General features: G+C 42.8%; 1 protein-coding gene across 1 annotated transcript in view; it reads left to right on the top strand.

Annotated features, from left to right (window-relative positions):
* Positions 1–14,256, top strand: part of LOC127948620 (complement C3) — a 39,613-nt gene that overhangs the window by 1,670 nt on the left and 23,687 nt on the right. Inside the window, exons 4-10 of the mRNA XM_052545191.1 lie at positions 3,132–3,205; positions 3,314–3,402; positions 3,613–3,695; positions 3,783–3,870; positions 13,663–13,765; positions 13,893–14,013; positions 14,104–14,219. Of these exons, the coding sequence (XP_052401151.1) occupies positions 3,132–3,205; positions 3,314–3,402; positions 3,613–3,695; positions 3,783–3,870; positions 13,663–13,765; positions 13,893–14,013; positions 14,104–14,219 (674 nt within the window). The remainder of the gene's footprint in view (positions 1–3,131; positions 3,206–3,313; positions 3,403–3,612; positions 3,696–3,782; positions 3,871–13,662; positions 13,766–13,892; positions 14,014–14,103; positions 14,220–14,256) is intronic.

Below are 14,256 nucleotides of genomic sequence, written 5' to 3'. Positions count from 1 at the left end.
GTTCATTTGCTCTGCCACAATACTTTAGGATCGATATTTTCACGTTCTGAAGGCTTCAAGTGCCAGTAAAACCAAGTAAAAATGCATATGCTTTTCGCTGCATTGCATGTAGGCGTTCTGCGCATGCGCAGTGTGAAACACAGGACGCTATTACAGGAAGAAGCTCCAGCGTACCAAAGTCGTCTCTCTTTATCGAGCTTGGCATGAATGTATTTGAGAGTAACTCGGGTAAAACCTTAAGCTTCTTCGGAATTTTCATCGCGGCGCTCGCCGCTGTTTTTTACTATCTTGAGAATTCTGAGATCGACGAGACTTTCCTGCCCTGAATAATTTGTCACACTGCGCATGCGTGAAATGCGTTAAAAAATTTGACGTAATTAACGACAAACAACTAATTAACCTCATTAACGCAATATTTTTGACAGCCCTAATATATATATATATATATATATATATATATATATATATATATATATATATATATATATATATATATATATATTATGTAGAACTAAATTAACAAAAAAAAAAAACATTTCGTATTATGTCAAAGAATGCTGAATCTATTTATCTTTCACCTAATTTATACACGCAATAAAGAAATCACAACTCAGACCTTCAGGTCACTCCATGACAATAGTTTAAAACCACAATCAATGCCACTTTGCTCTGGTCCTTCTGTATGTTTTAACTCAGTTGCCACACAAAATCAAAAGTTAACAACTGAAGGGTCAAGGTCCCAACTAAAGCAAACACTGACCAGTATAATGGTGACACACAAATTTAGATTTTCTCATTTGTTGATTCTGCTTGTTAACATCAGGTGTCTTTAATAATGCTCAATCATAACTCAATTAACTTCTTAATTATCTCATTAACTTCAACTCTGCTTCAGTGTTACTTTTAACACTGCTTCAGTGTTTATGTGTGTCCACACTCAGAGTGTTAAATTAACACTGGAGATTTTGCTGTGTACTCACCCAAAATTAACATTTTGTATTTAACCCTTAAACAGGCAAGAGTGGAAAATGATAAGCAACAAATATTTGCATGTCATTTTTTATATCATCTGAGCTTAAGTAAAACATATCCAAAATAATTTTAGAAATATTTTATAAATTTTGGATTTTATGAGTTGTGACTCCCAGGTCACGTTGCCTGATTAGGGTATAAAAAAAGGACCAAGTCATTCATTTATTTTAGCAAGCTCCTCACCTAGTGGGTGGTGTCAGGTTTTTTATTACACAATTTATTTGAACTACTCTATAAAAAAAACTTTTCTCATCTTGACAAAACACATATCATCGGAAAGTTCTGAGTCTCACGGTCCCATCTGCCAACAGTTTTTTGATATTGAGACTGAAATGTATAAATTTGATACAGGAGAATGCATAAAAAACACCCAGTGGCTATTTTTGGTACAACGCCTAAAAATCTCTTGGGAAGTTAAATTTTGGGATATCAAATTAAAATTTAGAACACAAATTGATTAGACATATGACTTTGATATGATAGTAATTTTATAGTAAAAATTATTTTGTAAAATATATATTTTATATAAAATATTTAGAGTACATTTGATTTACAGTAAATGTAATTGTTTTTTGAAGTTACTTTTTCTTTTTTAAATAAGACCAAACTTATGTCTATATTCCAAAACATTCTTAAATTACAACCATTTAAATTTTGTATAGTGTTACGTATATTCTCAATATACCCAATGCTCTCTTTTTTATACCCTAAACAGGCAACGTGACTCAGGAGTCACATACATTTCAAAGCGTGCTAAATAATAACATAAACAACATATGACTAATTTTTTTTTTCTTCAGCACCCTAAGACAATGCTCAGAATTAATATTAGCAGTAATATATATATTTTTTTTTTTTTCCAAAAGAAAAGTAAGTTTTATACATAATTACCTACCTCAAAATCTGAATGTTCTCCACCACTGGCAGCCTTGTTGGATTTAGATCAGGCTGACTAATAGATCACTGAAAACTTGAAGCATGTGCCCAGCAAACTTGAAAAAGACCAGGCATTGATAAATTATAAAAGGATTTAATAAAGTGTTTTTATGCCCCAAAAAAGACAATAAAAACTATGTGACTCGTGGGTCATGTTGCCTGATTTAGGGTTAATCACTTACCCCCATGTCGTTCCAAACCCGTAAAAGCTCCGTTCACCTTCTGAACATAATTTACGTATGCAATTGTTGCACAAGGCTATGAATTAATATGCATTTATTGATAAGAACTATTTAATGTATTTTCATTTACAGTAACATGAACCCCAAGTAGTCAAGTAACTAAAGTGTTTTTTTTTATTTTTTTTTTATAAGAAATCGACTAGCAGAAATCACTAGTCATGCAACCACTAGTTTGGAATGACATGGGGGTAAGTCATTAATGACAAAATGTTTATTTAGGGGTGGAGTATCCCTTGAATGCACAATGTGAATTTGAAATGTGTTTCTTCAGCATGAGATCATATAGATTGTGTGTACATTTTCAATACAAAAGAACTTTGTATTGTTTCTGTTTTAATGTACTTTTAAAGTTTGGATCACATTACATGTGTAAATTGTATGTTAGTGAATACTTTTCCAAATGTTTTAGCCCCGTCACGTCACTCACAGCTGCTTGCACATGTTTTGTGCATAAGCTGCATGCAGCCTAAAATTAAACTGCTTAATGACATTGCTCATTGACATCCCTAGTGCATGTGCACAATATACTAGCAATTCAAATTTACAGTAGCACATCTGGAGTGTCAGTGGCCTCTGGGTGGTTCCACAAAATGGGTGTATTTACTTTTTAAAAGGATGAGGTTTTAATTTAATTTTTAAACTGAAATTATTTTGTATGAAGAAAGTCTTTAAGTGACTATGAATTACATTGTGTCAAATCTGAAGCTAAGTTTAAAATGTGTCAAATTTGAAGCTAAGTTTTAAAAAAACATATTATATGTTGGAATACAAGATACGTTATTATACTGTTCTAGTTGTTAGATATTGTGAACTATTGATGGTGCAATTTTTAACACATTTAACACACAACAACAACCACAATCATAATACATTAAACTTTCAAACAAAGTGTTCCAGTTTCTGCTTTGGCCTCTTTTGCAGTTCAGTACAGGATTTTCTCTTTGACGCCCAACCTGGAACCACTCAGTCAGTCGGGAATCACAGTGGAAATCATGGTAAACACTGTTGTTTCACACACACACACACACACCAACACTCTCATTAATGACATTTCATCTGTATGAGCATTATTTGTGTTAATGCTGATTTCTGTGTTTCTGAAGAATCCTCAAGGCATCACAATTTCATCAGAGAAGATATTTCCAGTCAAAGGAATGAAGTCCGGAAAATATCTCATTCCTGAGATTGCCAGGTGTGTAAAACAATATCAGGAATGAAGCTATTCATATATATATATATATATATATATATAGATATATTTGTGCTTTATTTGTACAGTATATGGTGTCTGCTTTGGGACAATATTTAATCATTTATCAATAAGCAGCAGAAAAACTCTGTTTAAGGTACGTTATCCCCTGTTTTCATGTGCATGATTCTGGATGTGTTCTGTTTGTTTCAGTCCTGGGATCTGGAAGATTATCACACTGTTCTCAAACACTCCTCAGAAGAAGTTTACTGCAGACTTTGAGGTCAAAGAATATGGTAAGACCTTAGTCAACAAAATCTTGTTGTGTAAGATTTGATAAGTAATTTTTCATTTATTTATTTGTTTGTCTGGTGTGGTTTTAGTACTTCCAACATTTGAAGTCAAATTAAAGCCCAGCAAGTCATTCTTCTATGTGGGTGATCAGAGTCTGACAGTCGACATTGAAGCAAAGTAAGAGAAAATATATTCTACTTCACTTTATTGAAAATGAATCTACAGTGTCAATGCTTTGATTTAAAATAGATCTATGTGTAAACCACAAATTAATGCACTACAACCAAAAAAAACTTTTATTTCCGTGTTGAGATAGTAAAACTTCCAAAGTAACAGAGACATTAATCTTTTCTCAAGATTAATGACTTTGAGTTGTGGTTAATTCTGTTTTTTGGTAGTATGAACATTTTCTATTGTGTTAGTCACTGCCCAGTAGATCTGCACTGAAACTTAACTTAACTTAAGGTAATCAATGCGTTATGTTTTAGAAACTAACAAATAAATTTTTACAGCATTTATTGATCTTGTTTAATTCATAAATAATATAGTGCACTGTTCAAAAAATAAATAAATAAATAAATAAATAACAATAATAAATAAGGTAACACTTAGTTCCCTATCTGTCGGTCACTACGAGTTATGTCGAACAACATATGGGGTCTCACTTGGGAGGCCAATCATCTCTGAGTTTAAGAGAAAATGCCAATTAAAATTGGCTAGTGGATTTAACATACCTGAGCCACTCCCCGTGTCATCGGGTATAAATAGGGCAACAGGTGCATCCACTCATTAGATTTTTGCTTCGGAGCCGAGTGGTTGTATGAAAGCTGTTATACTCCACAAAGCCATTCATCTGCTGTGTCGGGAAGCTGTTCTGGTTGGCGGTACGGTGCAAACAGCGGTGTCCCTTTCAGCGATTCCCCTGGGCGCTTCAACCAAGAGAGCAGATTTCCTAAAAGAGCAAATCGTGGACAATTCGGGTCTTTTTTAAGATGGCGTTTCGTCCGCGTCCTTCTGGATGCGGTCGTTTTCTGTTCTCTGACAACGGCCACAATCGTTGTCTTCCGTGTCTGGGCATTCAGCACGCTGAAGGCGCGTTCGTGGATGGTTCATGCACGCACTGCGTGTGTGACCATGGCAGCGCTGCGAACGTGTCTCTCCTTTCTTAAAGGGAAAGGAGCAGACCCCTCTGTCACTACCCGTTCCGGTTTCTCTGTCACGAGCAGAGGACCGACGGCTAGTGGTCTGGGAGATTTGAAGGTGACAGTGAGAGCTTCTCCGCCGGGCCACGCCCCACGGACCTCTTACCCCTTCCGCAGTGTTTGTCCTGTGCAGCTGTTGGGTGATTTTGCTGGGCTGTCTTATGGCAGTCCCAACAGGTCATTCAGTTTGCCGCCGGGGATCAGATGTCGATTGCAGCATCGGGGATGTGCTGTTGACCTCTGTGGATGAAGATTTGGCGGGGCTGCCCCCCTCGGGTGTTGTTGCCACTGCCGAATTGGACCCAGAGTTGACAGCCGTGCTTGCCCGGGCAGCTGTAAACATCAGGATGGGGGTGAATGCACTGCCCAGCCCTGAGTGCTCATGGCTGTTTGATTGATTCTCGGTGTAGAGCGTGGTTCACATGTTCACATGATGTAGTCGTGGATGGGCCATTTTTACGGCCTGAAGCAGATCATTTCGTTCCTCCATCCTCACTACCCTCGATGGCGGGGCAGCTAGGGGTGCGTTGACATTCCCCAGCAGGAGAGTGCGATTGCGGTGCACTTGTGTCCGCAAAAGGCCGCCACTGGGAGGAATAGTCCGCGCCTCTCACCCAAGGCCTGTAAGCTGTCGGCCGCGCTTGCTACCAAGGCTTACAGTGCTGTGAGCCAAGCTGCCTCTGCCCTGCATGCCATGGCTGTCCTGCAAACTCAGCAAGCCAAGGCTTTAACAAATGCACGAGGGTAGAACCAACCCGAGGTTGATGCAGGAACTGCGCACAGCGACTGATTTCGCCTTAAGGGCAATGAAGGTCACGGCACGGTCCCTCAGGAAGGCGATGTCCACGCTGGTGGTCCAGGAGCGCCATCTCTGGCTGACCCTGGCCGAGCTGAGAAATGTCGACCAAAGCCTGCTTTCTCAATGCTCCCGTCTCCCAGGCAGGCCTGATCAGCGACACGGTCAAAGACTTTGCCCAGCAGTTCTCGGCGGTGCAAAAGCAGACTGAGGCCATCCAGCACATCTTGCCCCGACGTGACCCGTCACGCTGGCTCATTCGGACGGTCCGACTCGGTTACGCGATTCAATTCGCCCGGCGACCTCCCAAGTTCAATGGCATCCTCGAGACTTTGGTGGCAGTCCGGGATGCCTCTGTCTTGCGCGAGGAGATTGCTGTCCTGCTGGTGAAGGATGCAATTGAGCCGGTCCCTCCAGCCTAGATGAGGGCGGGGTTTCACAGCCCTTTCTTCATCGTACCCGAGAAAAGCGGTGGCCTTTGGCCTATCCTGGATCTGCAAGTCTTGAATCGGGCCCTGCACAAGCTCCCGTTCAAGATGCTGACGCAGAAATGCATTCTCAAATGCGTTCAGCCCCAGGACTGGTTTGCAGCGATCGACCTGAAAGACGCGTACTTTCATGTCTCGATCCTCCCTCACCACAGCCCCTTTCTGCCGTTTGCATTCGAGGGCCAGGCATAGAAGTACAAGGTCCTCCCCTTCGAGCTCTACCTGTCCCCCGTGTCTTCACTAAGCTCGCAGAGGGCGCCCTTGCCCCACTCTGGGAAGTGGGCGTCAGGATCCTCAACTATCTCGATGACTGGCTCATTATGGCATGGTCCCGAGAGCAGTTGTGCGATCACAGGGACTTGGTGCTCTGGCACCTCAGTCAGTTGGGGCTTCATGTCAACCGAGAGAAGAGCAAGCTCTCCCCTGTGCAGTGAATCTCTTATCTCGGTATGGAGTTAGACTCGGTGAGTATGACGGCACAGCTCACCAGCGAGCGTGCCCAGTCAGTGCTGAACTGCCTGAGTTCCTTCAGAGGCAGGACAGTGGTACCACTGAAACACTTTCAGAGGCTCCTGGGGCATATGGCATCCGCAGCCACAGTCACGCCGCTAGGGTTGCTCCATATGAGGCCACTTCAGCACTGGTTGCACTCCCGAGTCCCGAGATGGGCATGGCGCCGCGGTACACCTCTTGTCACCATCACCACCGATGTGTCACCGCCGATTCAGCCCCTGGTCGGACCTTGCCTTTCTACAGACCGGCATGCCCTTAGAACAAGTGTCCCGGCATGTTGTTGTCACAACAGATGCCTCCAACTCGAGCTGGGGCGTGACATGCACCGGGCAGGCAGCTTCAGGGTCCTGGACAGGACCTTGACTGCTTTGGCACATCAACTGTCTGGAGTTGCTGGCAGTGCATCTATCTTTACGTCGGTTTCATCCGCTGTTGCTGGACAAGCACGTGTTGGTCCGCACGGACAGGGCGGTCTGCGATCACGTCGCATGTCTCAACTCGCCCGTCATCTCCTCCTCTGGAGTCAGACGCGGCTCAAGTCGCTGCGCGCTATCCACATCCCGGGGGAGCTCACTCATGCAGCCGACGCGCTCTCACGACAGCTCATTTTCCCCGGAGAATGGTGACTCCATCCCCAGACGGTCCAGCTGATCTGGAGTTGATTCGGGGAAGCCCAGGTAGACCTGTTTGCTTCCCATGAGTCCTCCCACTGCCAGCTGTACTATTCCCTGTCCCAGGCCCCCCTGGGCACAGATGCAGTGGCACACAGCTGGCCTCGGGCTTTACACAAGTATGCGTTTCCCAGTGAGCCTGCTCGCACAGACACTGTGCAAGGTCAGGGAGGACGAGGAACAGGTCCTGTTGGTTGCGCCTTACTGGCCCACCCGGACCTGGTTTTCGGAACTCATGCTCCTCCTGACAGCCCCTCCCTGGCGCATCCCCCTGAGTAGGGACCTTCTCTCTCAGGGGCTTGGCACCCGTGTCCAGATCTCTGGAACCTCCATGTGTGGCTTCTGGACGGGAGAAGACCCCCAAAGATGCCCGGTCAGAGTCGTGCTTTCTTTCCTGCAAGAAAGGTTGGAGCGTGGGCTGTCACCCTCCACCCTGAAAGTGTATGTGGCTGCCATTGCAGCCCATCACAATGCAGTGGACGGCCAGTCCCTGGGGAGGCATGACCTGATCGTTAGGTTCCTGAGGGGTGCCAGAAGGTTACATCCTCCTAGGACACCCCCTGATTCCCTCCTGGGACCTCTCTATTGTCCTGGCAAGGTCCCCACCACTCCCTTCCGAGACCAGGTGGTGAACCTGCAAGCTCTGACCCTGGAGGAGGCAGATCCAGCCTTGCCATTGCTGTGTCCCCTAAGAGCGCTTCGCATATACATGGACCACACCTGGAGCTTTAGAAGCTCTGAGCAGCTCCTGGTCTGCTTTGGAGGTAAGCAGAAGGGAAAGGCTGTCTCTAAGCAGAGGTTGGCCCACTAGATAGTGGAGGCCATCGCCTTGGCATACCATTCCCAAGGCAAGCCGTGCCCCCTGGGGGTGAGGGCCCACTCCACACAGAGTGTGGCCTCCCCCTATGCGCTGGCGCACGGCGCCTCTCTGGCAGACATCTGTCGAGCTGCGGGCTGAGCGACACCCAACACCTTTGCGAGGTTTTACAACCTCCATGTAGAGCCAGTTTCTTCCCGTGTGTTGGGTAACAGGTAATTAATGGGAAGGGATGGCTGGGTGTCACGCTTGCTGCGCCATTCCCCCTAGCACAGGGATGTGAGCGCCTTTCTTCTCCCAGTAGAGTTCCCCAGTTGGCGCATCCTGGTTGAGCATCCTCCAGCACCCTCGGCAGTCAGACTTGGCGGAGCAGTCTGTCGCCAGGCCCAGTACTGGTGTTAGCATGCCCGGAGTTCCGGTACTGGGCTAGGTGTTCATATGGCTTGGTTCCCTACGGGTAATCCCATATGTGTATTCTTCCACGGTAAGGTTTCCCTCTTGGCAAACCCATGTCTTCCCTTGACAGACCCGTTCTGTCAGTCTCTTCTGGCAGCCGTTCCATTCCTACTCTAAGGTAGGACCTGCCTCAGAGACCCCTTCCATATGTAGTACTGCCCCCTTTGTCAGTCCATATCAGTATCTCCACATGTCACCTCCCCACGGGTAGGATGTGGTCTCCGTAGCGACCTTTTCCTAAGGCTCGCTTCCCCGTTGTCTTGCCAAGCTGAAAGAACAAATAGGGAAGATTTGAAGCAATCTTTCTCTGAAGGTTGAAATCCCTTCCATGAACTTTATGTGGGCGGAACAGCAGTGTGACCTTCTCCAGCAGCGATGTACTCTCCCTTTGGCCCCTTCGGTACCAAGGTCAGTGAATTTGCGCTGGGGCTTTGGGAAGGTTACAACCTTAAGCGTAGCTTTTGTGGCACACCAGGGCTTGTCGACAATTGCAGCACCACAGGGTTGTGACGGTGTTCAGGTTGTGGCGTTTTCCATAGGACCTCATATGTCGTTCTACATAACTCGTACTGACCGACAGATAGGGAACGTCTCGGTTACGTACGTAACCCTCGTTCCCTGATGGAGGGAACGGAGATGTTATGTCCCCTTGACACAACCTTGAACCATTCGCTGTTGCCGGGACACGTTCTCGGCTCCTCAGCGTAAAACCTAATGAGTGGATGCACCTGTCGCCCTATTTATACCTGCTGACACGGGGAGTGGCTCAGGTATGTTAAATCCACTAGCCAATTTTAATTGGCGTTTTCTCTTAAACTCAGAGATGATTGGCCTCCCAAGTGAGACCTCATATGTCGTTCGACATAACGTCTCCGTTCCCTCCATCAGGGAACGATGGTTGCGTATGTAACCGAGACAGTCACACATTGGATCTCCATAAAGGATAATCCTCCCAGGCCGACACTGACCCATCACCAAACCGGTCACACTGGATGATGTAGCATAACATTCCACCTTGGCTTCTCCAGACACTTTCATGTCTGTCACATACTCAGTCTGAACCTGCACTCAGCCGTGGAGAGAATGGGGGGCCAATGGTTGAGCTACCCTCTGACAAATGCCATGGTCGTGGACTATGAGCAATGGTCCCACTACAGGATGTCAGGGCTTCATGCCACCCTCAGGGAGTTTTTGACCTTTTGGTCAGAAACATGCATGCAGTCTTTACTTTTCTTCCTTGCACAAAGTAGCAGATACCAGTCCTGCTATTCGATCCTTCTAAAAATATTGATAAGGACCCTAAAAAACACAAAACTAGAGACAAGTCGGACAGGAAGGTTAAGGGGAGAGTGATTGTCTGTAGCCACTGCCTGAAAACCTCTCCCTTTTGGGGGTTTGTCTTGCTGTTGCCTCTCCAGAGCACAGTTTGTCACTTTCATTTTAAACAAAGAAGGAGAAACTGATTCACAGTCACTGCACTGGTGGAAACAAAATGAGACCAGGCTACCACGAGTCAGGTCAATTTTAATGTTTTTTTTTGTTGTTGTTGTTTTAAGAGAAGACCTTTTGATCTTTCTATATACAGGTGCCTCCCCACATAGCAACATTGTGTCGGCCCAGATCCGGCCCACATCTGGCACCCCGTGAAAAGATGATCTGGCCCACATGCAGCGTGGAATGATGGCACTTCGGCGGACCGCTCCTGTTTGCCAGATTTGAGCCACAAACAGGCCATAGCAATGCCACATGTCAGCCAAGAGTAAAGAAATTAACCAGAAATTGACCTTATCTGAGCCACAAAATCTGTGTATATTAAATATGAAGTAATTTTAGCCTTAATAAGCCTGTTAACAAGCAGAATCACTGTAGGAAAGAAGAGAACCGAAAACTGACTTCAGCCACAACCTTAGATGAAATCAACTGAAGATAAAAGAAGACATTAAATCTCTGGAGATCTCAGCAGAGGAGGAATAAACAACTTCACAAAAAGCTTTTCCAGCTTCTCTTATTACTAAACCAGATTGACTTTATTTCTTCATTTTGTGGCTCAGATAAGGTCCAGTTCTGGTTAATATCTTTACTCTTGGCTGACATGTGGCATTGCTATGGCCTGCTTGTGGCTCAAATCTGGCAAACAGGAGCAAGTACACCCGGCTGAAGCCTGCAGATCGAGGTGGGGCTGCACCTGGGGCGGGGCTGCATACCTTCTCTGATTGGTTCGATCGTCTTTCAAAAACATACATGATAGGAAATGTGTGCGTAGTTGGTGTAGGATGGAGAATGCTGTTTAAAAAGCTAAAAACGCTGTAAAGTTTTATAAAGCCTTTACTCTAAAGCTTTTTTTTTATTGTTAACTTGACTCACTATGTCTGATTTATTGAATCAAGAGATGTTAGCTGCTGCAAATTTACTCTTCTTGACCAGATTAATTCACAAATGAATAATTGGGACATTCTAAAAGCACACTTAACGTGAAAGTTAGTGGCTTTATGCATTAAAACAGTGTTTTAAAAAGACCAAACTCAGTAAACAAATAATTAATAAAGCATTCCATTCACAGACAAGCAGATATGAGCACAGAATACGAACACAAAGCGTTTAATTTCCACCCATAACCTGCTTGTCTGTAATTAAAATGTGTTATTAAAAATGTTTACTGAGTTTGGTCTTTTTAAAACACGTTTTAATGCATTATGCCACGTTACGCGTTTGCCTTTTAGTCTAATGGTTTTCTATGGGAGGAAAATGCTTAAAACGTAATTAAACACATTGCATTCTTATTCTGGACTGATCTGCCTGTCAGTGAATAGAGTGCTTTATTATTAATTTGTTTACTGAGTTTGGTCTTTTAAAAACACTGTTTTAATGCATTAAGCCACATTAAACGTAGAATGTCCCGAATCATTCCAGCTGATTGAAAATAATTGGCTCAATGGTCACAAAATGGATATCGGAGAATATACCAATTTAATATAAATAGATGATGCTTTATAAAGTTTATCTCAATATTTGACAGTGGCTGTGAGACTGCATTAAGATAAGAGCACAATTATCATGAAATTGTGTTCGTTACTATAGCAACGGTTTACAGGTATGTCCTTTCAGAATCATCACTGGCCGATAGAAATAAAAGTTTATCGATTTCTTCACTTTCAAATAACGAGGAGCAGCGTATTTTCCTGAAATAAAGGGGAGAAAAAGTCTGTGTTTTACAATCTATTAAAGAAAATTAAAAGTTTCATAAAAATGTAATTGGCAGGCACATTAGTCTATTGCAGTGTAATTTATCAACTGCATGACGGATAATTATATGTAACAATAATTGTCTTGTCATGCTATATAAATTAAAACAGTAATGATACACCCCTTTCATTTTCCTTTCTCATACTCTGATGATATGAAATAATAAAATTTTCTAAAATTATTTAATTCATAATTAATTCTTCCATCTGAAGACCTGATCATCTTACTGTGGATTATAAACCCAATTCATTTACTATATTCGTATGTTAGCCTAAAGATCAGCTTAATTTAACAACACAATCACTTCAGGGACATGGCGAGTTACAGGCAAATGTTTTTTTTTTTTTTTTTTTTTTTTTTTTTTTTTGTGCATTATGAAGGCTTTATAAAACTGTACAGCGTTTTTAGCTTTTTAAACCACTTTCTCCGTCCTACACCAACTACGCACACATTTCCTATCATGTAAGTCTATGAAAGACGATTGAACCAATCAGAGTAGGTATGGGGTGGGACTGCACGTGCAACCCCGCCCCAGGTGCAGCCCCGCCTTGATCTGCAGGCTGCAGCCGGGTGCTTCTCAACAGGAGCGGTCAGCCCAAGTGCCATCATTCCACGCTGCATGTGGGCAAGATCATCTTTCCACGGGTGCCAGATGTGGGCCGGATCTGGGCCGACACAATGTTGCTATGTGGATAATGTGACTTTTATAGTGTTTTCTTTATTTTCTTTATTTATTTTGTTGTTATTGTGAGTGTACACAAATAAACAGTTTCTTTTGATGTATTACTCCTAATCTTTGAGCAAAAATAATGGTGTATTTTAATTGTTGTTACTTTTAACTGGAAAAATATATAAGTGATTGTGGAACTATGGATTTTATTGTAAGCAAATAAAGTGTTGATTTGTGAAGACTTGATTGATCAAACATGGTAAATGCACTGTTGGCCGCTGGCAGCTTAGTTGTGACTTTAAAGCATTAGCTCAATTCCAAAATAAAAATTCTGCGATGCTTTACCTCCCACCCCTATGTCATCCAAGACATTGATGTCTTTCTTCAGTCAAAAAGAAATTATGGTTTTTGAGGAAAACTTTACAGTATTTTTCTACATATTGTGGACTTCAAGGGGATAAACGGACTGAAGGTCCAAATATCAGTTTCAATTCAGCTTTAATGGGCTCTTAATGATCCCATGGAATAAGGATCATATTTAGTGAAAAGATCGATCAAATTAACTTAAATTCCTTTAAAACCAATCCTTGAAAATGGTGTTCATTGACATCCTTCGACTGTATAAATGAAAGAAAATAAAACGTTGATCGGTTCATGTGCTGCTTGAACTGAGGCAATACAGGGATCTGTCCTGACACATTAAAGAGCCACAAAATATTATTTATTTAATTTCTTTAAAAAAAAAAAAAAGTCAAAACAAGACTTTGTTTCTAACCAAAAGTGAACAGCTCTGTCTTGCTGTCGGGGTGTTGTCTATTTCCACTTTGCTCTGCGATGTATTTTCCACCGTGTGAGAAGATGATGTGTGGTGTGAGAGCAGCATGGCTTTTCGGACATAGTAACAGTAACTAAGGTGGACAGGTCTTTGCAAAGGGTCAGTTGAACAGATTGATATCCTTGGAGTTTAACTGACTTGGTGTTATATTGTGATGATTAAGTGTCCCCTTACTTTTAATATGCCTGAATCAACTAGACATGGTTAAGTTACACTAAGTGAAGTTAATTTTTACTAGTAATCAGTTTTTACAGCTGAAATTGGATGTACTTTTATAGGTACCTGTTTGGACAGAAGGTGGATGGCAATGCGTTTGTGGTGTTTGGTGTGATGGACGGTGAGAAGAAAATAAGTATTCCTGCATCTCTGAAAAAAGTTCAGGTGAGAGACATTTAACATCTTCCAAGTTAGGATAAGTCCAATTTCTCCTCATTTAGAGGACAATTTAAAGAAAGAAATTTAAAACTGTTCACTGCATCTTGTCATTTTTTCTTTCTCATATGAAAAGATCATTAAAGGAGAGGGTTCTGCAGAACTGACAAATCAGATGATCACTAAGACCTTTCCAAACATTAACCAGCTGGTTGGAAAATCAATCTATGTTTCTGTCAGTGTTTTAACAGAAAGTGGTAAGACTCAACAGATACTGTACATATGTATGCACGTTTACATAAATGTGTGTGATTGAATGCGAGAAGCTAGTCATTTGTGTGTTTCAGGCAGTGAAATGGTGGAAGCAGAAAGGAGAGGTATTCCGATTGTGACGTCACCGTACACCATTCACTTCAAAAAAACAACACAATTCTTCAAACCTGGAATGCCCTTCGACATCTCGGTATAAAACATTGCTAAGATAGTTGAGATCCTGAAGG

Source organism: Carassius gibelio, chromosome B1 (genome assembly GCF_023724105.1).
Source record: "Carassius gibelio isolate Cgi1373 ecotype wild population from Czech Republic chromosome B1, carGib1.2-hapl.c, whole genome shotgun sequence".
In the NCBI taxonomy this organism is placed as follows: domain Eukaryota; kingdom Metazoa; phylum Chordata; class Actinopteri; order Cypriniformes; family Cyprinidae; genus Carassius; species Carassius gibelio.
The sequence above is the reverse complement of the archived record's forward strand: the minus strand, read 5'-3'. Positions and strand labels throughout refer to the sequence as shown.